The sequence below is a fragment of the Salvelinus fontinalis genome, chromosome 30 (assembly GCF_029448725.1).
Source record: "Salvelinus fontinalis isolate EN_2023a chromosome 30, ASM2944872v1, whole genome shotgun sequence".
NCBI lineage: Eukaryota > Metazoa > Chordata > Actinopteri > Salmoniformes > Salmonidae > Salvelinus > Salvelinus fontinalis.
The window spans coordinates 21,287,332-21,299,866 of NC_074694.1; the positions used below are offsets into that span (position 1 = coordinate 21,287,332).

The 12,535-nt window shown below is 41.5% G+C and overlaps 1 protein-coding gene across 2 annotated transcripts in view; it reads left to right on the forward strand.

Annotated features, from left to right (window-relative positions):
* Positions 1-403: 403 nt before the first annotated feature.
* Positions 404-12,535, forward strand: part of srbd1 (S1 RNA binding domain 1) — a 95,983-nt gene continuing 83,851 nt past the window's right edge. The window contains exons 1-9 of one of the 2 annotated variants that reach the window (XM_055889999.1): positions 404-503; positions 3,367-3,434; positions 3,575-4,001; positions 4,304-4,561; positions 4,811-4,977; positions 5,670-5,787; positions 6,184-6,322; positions 7,064-7,160; positions 7,590-7,746. In XM_055889999.1, coding sequence (XP_055745974.1) covers positions 3,367-3,434; positions 3,575-4,001; positions 4,304-4,561; positions 4,811-4,977; positions 5,670-5,787; positions 6,184-6,322; positions 7,064-7,160; positions 7,590-7,746 — 1,431 coding nt within the window. In that variant the 5' untranslated portion in view covers positions 404-503. The remainder of the gene's footprint in view (positions 504-3,366; positions 3,435-3,574; positions 4,002-4,303; positions 4,562-4,810; positions 4,978-5,669; positions 5,788-6,183; positions 6,323-7,063; positions 7,161-7,589; positions 7,747-12,535) is intronic. The other variant, XM_055890000.1, reaches the window with a different exon arrangement.

Below are 12,535 nucleotides of genomic sequence, written 5' to 3' on the forward strand. Positions count from 1 at the left end.
TGCAAATAAAGGCAATAGGGTCAATATAGTAAGGATTTTTCAAAATGCGCTTAAATAGGTGCCTAAAAATGTTGCCTTTTCTCATGAGATATTTTGCATTATGCATTTTAGTGTAGCTCAAAGTAATATTCTTTGTAATAATTGCCAAAATCTCAGTTGCCCTTCAATGTAAGTGACTCTGGCCCTTTAAATGTGATTCAGAATAGACTACACCATTTTCAACATATGGTGTTTTTCTCGTTTTGAGTACAAATACACTGAAGTACATTTCGGTACAGTGTTAGTTACTATAATACAGCGTTTAATAAGTAGTATATTGTAAAGAGTTGATATGACTTAGTGTCCCTCCGTACAAATAGATTGACGGAAGTGATCCTAAACTATGATTGGATGAGCCCTAACACGTCACGTGTTGGACGTGTTGGCGGAAGTATCGTTTGCCAGATGTTTTGTAGCATAGCATCTAAGCAATACAGCCCTTTCAATTGAAAAATACTCTCAACGTGAGTAGCTTGTTGTACTGTTGTTTAACAAACTCCTAAACATCTTTCCATCGTCAATGCAACACTAACCAATGTTTTCATAATGTAGCTATAGGCCTAGCTAGCTACACCCAGGGAGACAAATGACTCTGGTGACACTCGCGCCAGATTTGAATGAATGATGCTACCCGGCCGTTAGCTTAAGTTAATACAAATTGTAATTTAAATGGATAGTTGCGGGGCGAAGCTACCCGGCCGTAGCAGATATTGGGCCAGGGGTATTTTGCCGCGAAGAGCAACTTATTTAACTACTAGTTATTTAACTGCAGGCCTCTGCAACCAATACTGTTATAATCATAGCTATTACACTTAGAGACCTGACGAACCTTTTCCACGAGGGACAAGGAGCGTTCCATTTCCATCTTAACGGTCGTGCTATCAGAGATCAGTGGGACGTCCCTAACCCTCATTGAAGTTAACAATGGTTAGGCAAGGTGTATGGTTAGTGCATAGGGGGGTATGGCGTACTAACGTTAGCTTGGAACTACCCTCTTCGAACTGGGGTGTAATCATTACGCCGATTTTGTTGCAAAACGTTTTGCAAAAGATATCATTCACTCCAAAAGTAAAACGAAAACGAGAGTTTATATGGGACAAAATCAGGTAGGTCCCTCCCCGTTCCGTTTGCAGTTTGGTACTTAAACGGAAATTGGTTTCCGTAATACGTAATCAGTATACATCAATATACTCTCCTGAAAATAAGTAGCCCTAGTATGTGGTGTTATGTTGTATAGTATACATACTGACCATTGCTGCCCATATTGCTACCAAGTTCCCCAGTTATCTGTGTAACTCAAATTTATTATGTTCCTACAGTTTGTACATGTATTTTGTTTTCGAGTGCTTACTGTGTATTTTGTTCTGGTTTGTTTCCGTTTCTCGGAGTTCTAACGTACTATGAGTCGCGGACGCGTGCGTTGTTTTGAGTGGTCAGGTATTTCTACCTGCCTCTACCAGTGTCCTGTAAGAGCTGATGGGTAGAGTGTGTGGGTACTACTTATTAAATACAGCCATCTCAGTAGGCAGTTTCCCAGGCCAAATTCAGATTTTGGATTAAGTTCACTTTAATATTGGTTTCATTGGTCCTTTTACCGAGGTTATTGTAGGCCAAGGGCAGGCGTAGAGGCTATTTAGAAAATCTGGTTAAATGTGTATTAGCCTACATACAGTCCCAGTCAAAAGTGTGAACACACCTACTCATCTAAGGGGTTTTCTTTATTTGACTATTTTCTACATTGTAGAATAATAGTGAAGACATCAAAACTATGAAATAACACACATGGAATCATGTAGTAACCAAAAAAGTGTTAAACAAATCAAAATATATTTGAGATTCTTCAATGTAGCCACCCTTTGCCTTGATGACAGCTTTGCACATGCTTGGTATTCTTTCAACCAGCTTCATGAGGTAGCCACCTGGAATGCATTTCAATTACAGGTGTGCCTTGTAAAAAGTTAATTTGGGGGAATGTCTTTCCTTAATGCGTTTGAGCCAATCAGTTGTGTTGTGACAAGATAGGGGTGGTATACAGAAAATAGCCCTATTTGGTAAAAGACAAAGTCCATATTATGGCAAGAACAGCTCAAATAACCAAAGAGAAACGGCAGTCCATCGTTACTTTAAGACTTGAAGGTCAGTCAATCCGGAAAGAAATGTAAAGAACTTTTAACGTTTCTTCAAGTGCTGTCACAAAAGCCATCACGCGCTATGATGAAACTGGCTCTCATGAGGATCGCCACAGGACTGGAAGACCCAGAGTTACCTCTGCTGCAGAGGATAAGTTCATTGGAGTTACCAGCCTCAGAATTTGCAGCCCAAATAAATGCTTCTCAGAGTTCAAGTAACAGACACATCTCAACATCGACTGTTCAAAGGAGACTGCATGAATCAGACCTTCATGGTCAAATTGCTGCAAAGAAACCACTAATAAAGGACACCAATAATAAGAAGAGACTTGCTTGGACCTAGAAACACGAGCTATGGAGATTAGACTGGTGGAAATCTGAGATTTCTGGTTCCAACCGCCGTGTCTTTGTGAGACGCAAAGTAGATGAACGGATGATCTCCGCATGTGTGGTTCCCACCGTGAAGCATGGAGGTGTGATGGTGTGGGGGTGCTTTGCTGGTGACACTGTCTGTGATTTATTTAGAATTCAAGGCACACTTAACCAGCATGGCTACCACAGCATTCTGCAGCGATACGCCATCCCATCTGGTTTGGGCTTAGTGGGACTATCATTTGTTTTTCAGCAGGACAATGACCCAACACACCTCAAGGCTGTGTAAGGGCTATTTGACCAAGAAGGAGAGTGATGGAGTGCTGCATCAGATGACCTGGGCTCCACAATCACCCGACCTCATCCCAATTGAGATGTTTTGGGATGAGTTGGACCGCAGAGTGAAGTAAAAACAGCCAACAAGTGCTCATTATATGTGGGAACTCATTCAAGAATGTTGGAAAATAATTCCAGGTGAAGCTGGTTGAGAGATTGCCAAGAGTGTGCAAAGCTGTCATCAAGGCAAAGGGTGGCTACTTTGAAAAATCTAAAATATATTTTGATTAACACTTCTCTTTTTTTTGCTACATGATTCCATATGTGTTATTTCATAGTTTTGATGTCTTCAATGTTATTCTACAATGTAGATAATAGTAATAAATATAGAACCCTTGAATGAGTAGGTGTGTCAACTTTTGACTGGTACTGTATATGACACAGCATTATTGATAGTGTTGGCTTAGGCTATTACACCTTTGTTTGATTTGACAGTAAGAGTGGGTTTGGTAATGGTTAAAAATTAAATGTTGATTATATCTCTCACCAGATGCAACGGCGAACTCGCACAGTTAAAGTCTACACGGAAAAGACAACAGATGGAGATTCCGATGAACTGTGAGTTTTAACTTAAGTCAGGAATCGTGTATGGAATTCATTTGATAAAAATTGTGTTGTTGCGTGTGTATTCTAAAGCTTCTATATTCACAGTTTCCCTTTTGATCAGTTTTCCATAACACAAGCCTCTGTTCCCTTAGTAGTCCTCACACTCAGTCAGCGAGTGAAGATGAGATTGAAGAATGGCAGCCAGAATCCAAGGCCCCCAAGAGGCAGCAGAAAGCTCAGCCAAGCGAGAAGAAACCAGCGGTGAAGAGGCAGGCTAAACCTAAAGAGCCCAAGGAGTCCAAACCCAAAGCCCCACGCAAACCAGTGGAGAGGAAGCCCCGAGCTCCCAGAGCCCCTAAAGAACCCAAACCCCCTAAAGCTCCCAGAGCACCTAAAGAACCCAAACCCCCTAAAGAACCCAAACCCCCTAAAGAACCCAAACCCCCTAAAGCTCCCAGAGCAACAAAAGGAGTTAAGAAGCAGCAAGCTCTATTAGAGGAAGAGGCTGGAGGAGCCAATCAGACTAACTCCATCTGTGATGCAGCGGAGTCACAGCAGTCAGCCAGGGTCAAGGAGGAGGTAAGAGTCATGTAAACTCTCCACCTGTTTAGTAAGCTTTTATTATCCTAGTAACAATATTGTGTTCATTTGGTTAGACATTACTTGCTTTGTAATTGCGTTGCATTAATGGAGTTGAGTGATTTTTGTTATTGCAGTGGTATAGGGACTTAGTGGTACAGTGTAATACGAACTGCTCAACATGATTTCTATGAAATTACTACACATTTGGCTGTACATAATGGTAGACACCTCACTGACTGACTTCACCACTTGTTATATCAGGTAAGTGTTTATATACTCCTCCACTGGATGTCTTTCAGAGACTGTCTTTCATTGTGCCTGATGGATCCTGCAACGACAACATGTCCAGTGCAGGGGGCGGGTGGTCCGAGGGGCCCTCCTCCAGCCATCAGTCTTATGGGGTGAAGAAGGAAGAGCCTGAGGAGGACTTCACGTTTGATGAGCCTTCTCTGAAGAGACAGAAGACCAGCAGTGCCCCTCAGGGCAGGCCCACCAGACTGCCCACCTCAGGAAGAGCCTTTGGAGAAGACCTGAGCATGAACTGGGACCTTATTCAAGTAAGTCCTTTGAGTAATTCAACAATAAACCATCATTTTCAGCTCTAACCTAAATAAACTGAACAGTTGCTATACTGTTGTGCCAAACCACCAAATATGTAAATAGCTGGTCTGACTGAATGGCACCTTAAAATCCTCTGCAAAATAGTTGACCATTGTTATCAATGTATGTTTCCTCATTAATGTAGTATTATTGACATGGTACTTTGATTCCACTGTGATGAAGCATTCTCCTCTGTGTGTTGTCAGTTGCTGTCTGAGAGGACAGGGGTGGAGCAGTGGGTGTGTTTGAACATTTCCAAGCTCTTCAGAGAGGAGAACACCATTCCCTTTATAGTCCGCTACAGGAAAGAGATGATCAACCACATGGACGCAGACGCCGTGAGGGACGTGCAGCTGGTGCTGGAGGAGATCTAGTGAGGAACTTATTAGTGGGGTGCTATACCAGTTTATTAGACTGGAATAGAAAATAGTATTTGACTTGTTTATTTGACTTCACCATAAGTAACTTAAGATAATCAAACAAATATTTCATAGTAGCGAGTGGTGTAAAGTATTTAAGTAAAAATACTTGAAAGCACTACCCTAAGTTGTTTTTTTGGGTATCTGTACTTTAATATTTATAATGTTGACTACTTTTACTTCACTACATTCCAAAATAAAATATTGTACTTTTTACTCCATACATTTTCCTTGACACCCAAAAGTACTCATTACATTTTGAATGCTAAGCAGAACAGGAAAATTGTGTAATTCACACACTTATCAGGAGAACATCCCTGGTCATCCCTACGACCTCTGATATGGTGGACTCACTAAACACATGCTTTGTTTGTAAATGATGGTCAGAGCATGTCCCTGGCTGTCCGTAAATTAAAAACACAAGAAAATGGTGCGGCCTGGTTTGCTTTATATAAGGAATTTGAAAAGATGTATACTTTTACATTTGGCGCCAATCAGACAAGTTAGGTATTATTATAGTTGCCAATATATTTTTTTTGCATATTTTATCTGTTTTTCTGTGTGTGTGTGTGTTTCTGTATTTTTGTGTGTGTGTGTGTGTGTGTCCATGCATGTTTTCATCTGTGTGATCCTGTGATCTCTCTAGTGCACTGGCGAAGAAGACGCAGACTATCAGTCAGACTCTTAAGAAGGAGGGAGTCCTGACTGCTGAGCTGGAACAGGCTCTGAGGAACTGCAGGACCGCTGATGAACTGGACCACGTGGTGAGTGAGAGCAGTCTACTTAGGGTTGCAAAGGGATGGAATGTTACCGGTAGTTTTTTATTTTTATTTACCAGTAAACTACTGGAATTCTGGAAACTTTCAAGGATTTTGGGGAGTTTTCATATTTGATTTGGTTTATTTAGCTGTAAAGCATTATCCTAAATATAACCCATGAACTTTAATATTTTTCCATAGTTTACCAAAATTACCTATTAATTTCCAACATTTCAGAAAATTTCAACTTTGATAAATTACAGGGAGTTTTTCAACTCTAGGTCTACTTGACCAGAACTGGATGGTACATGTATGTGATCTGAACCTGAACTGGACCATGTGATGACTGACTCACTGCCTGATGGAATATCCACTCTCTGATGTGTGCTTGTACCCCTGCAGTATGCACCCTACAAGAAAGGCAGCAAGCTGAGCAAGGCCCGTCGTGCCAAGCAGCTGGGACTGGAGTCTGCTGCCCAGGCCCTGCTACAGAGCCCTCACACTCTGGACCTGAGAGCCTGGGTCAAACCTGGGACTGAAGGTACACACATTATCACCCACACACTAAAGCCACTCAAATCTACTGACACTGAAGTTAGACTGCCAATGGTACTGAATTCCCTGTTGGAAGATTCCCGAATTTCCTGCTTATTTACTTATAATTGTAGGAATCTTCCAATCAGGATTTCAGGAAAACCAGGACATTTGGGGAAAGAATTTTGCAACTCTAGCTCTGTGTCTCACACCTCATATTAGCCCGCTGGGCTAGTCTGCAGCAACTCCAGTTCTTTGCCATTATCAGTTACCATGATTTTAAAGAATTGGTCACAAGAGGGCAGCGAAGGTCTATGAAAGGGGACCACAATGGGGATGCTTTGGCTAGATGTAATTTCTCCCAACCCCCCTCCGTAAGATACGGTTGATTGCACTTCCAGTGAAATTGAATGTATGGTAATTCAGTATAATGCCATTGCTTTCATATGCAGATGAAAATACATTTCCATTAGACCTATAATGCTGGACATGCGCTCTCAGAATTCAGCACATAACGATGTCGATATTTGGACGCCGGGTTTGCTTTGAGTAACACAGTCAAATCTTTTACATACTGTACAGGGGACGTATTGATGTTAGTTTCTGTAGAATAACATTTTACTGCTCAAATCTCCCAATATGCTGTCCCACTGATACAATAGTGTTTGTGCTACAACTAGTTTATTACTGTGTTCATATCCTAATGTGAATTATATATACATCATTTCTGCATGTGTCTGCCCCACAGGTTTGTCCACTGTGGAGGAGGTGTCGACCGGAGTGGAGCAGATTTTGGCTGATATGATTGCCAAAGACGGAGAGACCCTGACCCATATAAGATCGCTGTAAGAACTTTCTCCTTCTCTCCCTCTTTGCCTTCCACACTATGTACAGAACTGTGTTCCCCACTCCATCTGTTCCCCGTCTCCAATCATTGTCTCAGCTAAACCTGTGATCTAGCTGGTGGAAAGCATAAATAAGTACTCTGTGACACTTCTTGCCATCTGTGTGTGTGCATAGATATTTCAAACCTCTTTTGAACGTTACTTACAGTGTTATGGTTATCTCTCTCTCTCTCTCTCTCTCTCTCTCTCTCTCTCTCTCTCTCTCTCTCTCTCTCTCTCTGTGTCTCTCTCTCTCTTTTTGTCTCTCGGTGTCTGTCTCTCTTTCTGTGTGTCTGTGTCTCTCTCTCTCTCTGTCTCCTCTCTTTCTCTGTGTGTCTCCTCTCTCTTTCGGTCTCTGTCTTTCGGTCTCTCTGTCTGTCTCTCTCTCAGATGTGATAACAGCATGGTGATGCTCCAGTCGGCTGTGTCTAAGACAGCCCTGAAGGAGCAGCAGAAAGAGGGTCACCAGGGGAAGCCCAAAGACATTGACAAGTTCCACCTGTACTGTGACTTCACCTGCAACGTGCAGCGTATTCAACACCACCAGGTGACTCCCAGACAGACCCCTCAGCCAGTAGCAGGGAAATGGCTTTGTCATTTCATTAACTCTAGCTCTAATCATGCATTCAGGTCAATGTCTTCAATGACAAGATGTATTATTTCCATCCATTACACACTAAACCACATTCAGTATCTAACACTGGTGAACACCTGTCTTGATGCCTATTATACATTAGTAGAACCACATAGTATTCAATGTGCTAATAGTCAACTGTTTGGACTATGGTATGAAATGTGTACATAGCATTTTATGTTTACGTCTCTTTGTCCACTGAGCCCCAAACTGTTTATGTAAAAATGAGGGATCTTTGAGTAATATTGTAAGATCACTGTGAGTTTAACTCTGTGGCAGTGCTTGGTATTTCCCTCGGCCCCCTCCCTGCGTGCCACTTCTGAATGCTAGTCACGTCAGGCGAGGTTAGCCATCCCCCCGTCCCACTCAACCTGCCCCCCACCTTTTCCTGTGGCAGCTTGGTTACTCAGAGTTGGTCCGGGGCCACATGTCACAGTGGGTCTGTCACGGGCGCACCCTGCCCTCCTCCTTTCCTCTCGCCCCGGTCTGTGTCCCCCCAGTCATTCCCTCTCTGCTCCTCTTAACATATGTGACATGTCCCCCGCCGATGTGCCATTGGATTAGGGCCTGAGATTGACAGGCGTTCCTCCGCCGTGACAGCAGCTCACTGCCCTGAGAGGCAAAAGGGAGAGAGCGAGGGAAGGAGGTAGAGAGATGGAGAGTGAATGAGTGAGTGGCAGCTGCGGATGAGTGGTGCATAGCTGCAGTCATGGTGTTGGCCTTTCCATTTAGGCGCTTGTGCGTTCTAGTCGAGAGCAGCCCACTCTGCGAGCGACATTGTTAATTTTGTGACGCAGAATTGTCACTGAGTGTTAATTTCTCCAGCAGTGACCTGCTAGCTGTTGGATTCCGGCAAAAATGAACCTTTTCTTGGCGTCATGTTTAAAGGGGAAAGGTTGTTGTATGTGTTGTGACAGGAGGCATGTGTACGCACATACAGTACTCGCTGTTTAATTTAGCACATTAGGCTAGCCGCAGTCAGGCAGGCGGTCAGTCAGGCAGGCAGTGTATTAAGGGTGTTAAGTTGTGGTCAGTATGTATTTATGCAGCTGGGTACAGGAGCTCCTGGAGATAACACTTTAAACTGAACACTTAGTTATAGAATTAGTTGATTCTAAATGGTGTTGTTTTAAGGGGTTTTAAAAATGCATTTCTGTTGAAACATCACTTTTTTTCCCAAATAGTTTATAAGCATGGGCACTAAAAGTATGATTAATCATCAATATATATTTGTGATAACTCTATTCTTCATCTGTACTGTGAAGGTATTTAGACAAGGATTTCTCTAATCTGAGTCAGTGGAGTTGATATTTCTAAAGACCACTGAGTTAATATTTCCTCTGGACTTTTAGACATGGTCTTTTTGCGGGGAATTACTGTTAGCCTACACGTAACCTACTACACAGTACACAACAATCCTTACAGATTGTCAAATGGCAGTTCAAGTTGTATGCCGTTTGTAATGTATTAGCCAATATCAGATTCAATTTGTCGAACATTTTAACTCTCTTGAAGTGCAGAAACAAACTGTATAATTACTTTTAATGAGTGCAGGTGCAGCGGAACGAAAATAAGTAAAAAGGGAAATCTGCATTTAACCGTCAGTATCAATTCCATCAGTTTACACAGGTATTTAAGACCTGACTGAATACTCAAAGAAACACTATCACAATGATGTATTAATACACACACACACACACACACACCACATTGTAGAGTAGGTGTGACTGTCTACCTTGTGCGTGCCTGGTCCTCCCTGTGATTGACAGGCGTGACGGTGGAGAGGTGAAGTGGGTACGGTCAGCAGTGCTGCGGCCCTGCGTTGTGACCGGTGTGTTGCCGGGGGTGACCGATGCGTTGTGACAGGGCTGGTGTCAGGTGACCAGCTGGCCTGATTGATTGTTTAGCGTCCGCCTCACGCCGCCTCACACCCAGGACCTCCAGCTGTCCCTTTCCTCCCTGCCAGGGAGGGTCAATCACAGGTTCTTGCCTGCACCACAACACTGACTACACAGCAACATGATCCTCCTCCCTCTGCTCTCTTAGGACAGACATTTGGAAAAGTCAAGGAAATAGGTGATAATCCATTATTCAGTGCTTCTTGCTTAGTTGCACTGTTGCTATTAAACTAAGATGTAGCTGGCGTTGCACTATTTTTCTCAGATGGTCAGGGTTAGCCCGTCGAGTCCAGTTTTAGATTTCACCGTTTCATGTATTGATCCTAGAAATGGGCTGTACCTTGGCTTTCTGTGCCATGTTCAGAACGGAAATGGTTGGTGTCACTTTGGCTCTTTCGCAAACTATACATATAACTAAATGTGATGTGCAACATAGAAAATGCATATAACATGTTTTAAAAGCATTTAGTAATTATTAGGAAGTATTTCCTCAATTACTAAATGCTTACAAAACATGTTGTATACATTTTCTGTGTTCCACAACACATTTAGTTATATGTATAGTTTGTGAGTCCATTAAGCATTATTGATTACTTCCTAATACTTACTTACAACTTACAACCACAGTTTATCTTCCCACCATAGTTTAATGTATACTAACAACAGGGCATCATAATGTCAAACTCAATTTTAGCAATAGTTAAAGTGCATCAACAGTGCCTCTCCATAGCTATTAACGTCTTGCTAATACTTTGGAATATGCCATTAGGGATTTGTTTTTCTATCCACAGCTCTAATTCCATTTGCGTCTCCAACTGGTTTCTAATCTTCTTGTCTGTGGTTGGCCTGGAGTGTAGTGGACCTAGATTTGTCTGCTTCCTCAATTATAGACCGGCTGTGATGGACAGGTGGGGAAATACATGCCTGTTCTCTGCAGTTGGACTGGCAGCTATTTGCATTACGCGCAGCCAGACGTGTGTGAGTGTGTGTGTGTGTGTGTGTGTGTGTGTGTGGGTGTGTGTGTGTGTGTGTGTGTGTGTGTGTGTGTGTGTGTGTGTGTGTGTGTGTGTGTGTGTGTGTGTGTGTGTGTGTGTGTGTGTGTGAGAGCTAGATTTCCTTTATAAACAATAGAGAAATTGGACATTTGCCATTTTAAAATTATGGTTTAATGATTATCTACAATTTCGAAAATAAACTTTGCATTAAAACAAATTGTCCAAGACTAGTCAGAGGGATCTTGTAATTTGAATGTTTTCCCCCATTATTTTATTTCAGTTAAAACATTGTTGTTTTATGAGATTACACATTTATTTGAGTGGCAATTATTTTTGTCAAGTCACAGTTAAAATATAGGCTAAGGGAATAATGTGATTTCATTCTCTCGTTTTAGAATAATCACAGTATGTTTCATTCTTTAGCTTTGATTCCTTTTAATTCAGACTTTATTGCCAATCAACAATGGATGATAAGGCATTTGTTTTAGGGCCAACACTATTACAGGCTATTCCATCAGGGTAAGACAATACACTAACATAGAGATATGCAGTAGGACATTTAAAGTGAAACATGTTGAGTATACTGTATGGAACATTTATAGAGAGACACTGAGTGGACAAAACATTATGAACATTACTCTTTCCATGACATAGACTGACCAGGTGAAACCAGGTTAAAGCTAGGATCCCTTATTGATGTCACCTGTTAAATACATTTCAATCAGTGTAGATGAAGGGGAGGAGACAGGTTAAAGAAGGATTTTTAAACCTTGAGACATGGATTGTGTATGTGTGTCATTCAGCGGGTGAATGTGCAAGACACAATATTTAAGTGCCTTTGAACGGGGGACGGTAGTAGGTCCCAGGCCCACCAGTTTGTGCAACGCTGCTGGATTTATCACGCTCAACAATTTCAAGAATGATCCACCACCCAAAAGACATCCAGCCAATTTGACACACCTGTGGGAAGCATTGGAGTCAACATGGACCAGCATCCCTGTGGAACGTTTTTGACACCTTGTAGAGTCCATGCCCTGACCAATTGAGGATGTTTTGAGGGAAAAAGGGGGGAGCATCTCAATATTAGGAATGTGTTCTTAATGTTTAATGTACTGTGTGTGTGTGTGTGTGTGTGTGTTATATATATGCAATGCCTAAATTATTTTTGGCTGCGATAATCTCAGTATTATATTGAATATTTATGATTCTAACACAATTATACAAATAATGAAAACAAGTCTTTATTCAACCCAAAACTAATATGATATTTATTTAAATCTAAATGTTTCCCTATAAAACATGGGATCAAGTTTATTTTTTCTTGAGAACACTCATTGGTGTCTCGCAACCCCCATGTTGTGTGTGTTTGTTCTGAAAATGAAAAGATAAGGAGTTAAAAGTTCACCACATCATCTTGTTTTCTTTGAGCTCTGCCTATCGCCCAGTTCAAAGAGCAACACATTCACCATTCCTTACTCTTATTTAAAAAGTAAATATTGAATCTGAATCGCTCAGTCTTAAAAATAATATTCATTAATGTAGCTAACATTCCTCATATTTTTCCAATTATGATTTCATTGTTTATGAAGAACATGATATGTTGGAAATGTCTTTTTTCTTTATATTAATAATGTAAATACTGAACTTGCCTGTCCTGCAGTAGGAAAAATTGGAAGGTTTGAATTTGTCAGACTGTCTGGTAACAACCTCTTAATATCTGCCAAACTCCTTAAATCTCAGGCAGATGTGATGTAGTTCACATCATAGCATGGGAAATGTTTTTTTTCTGTCTAGTTTTGGCTGCGTTCT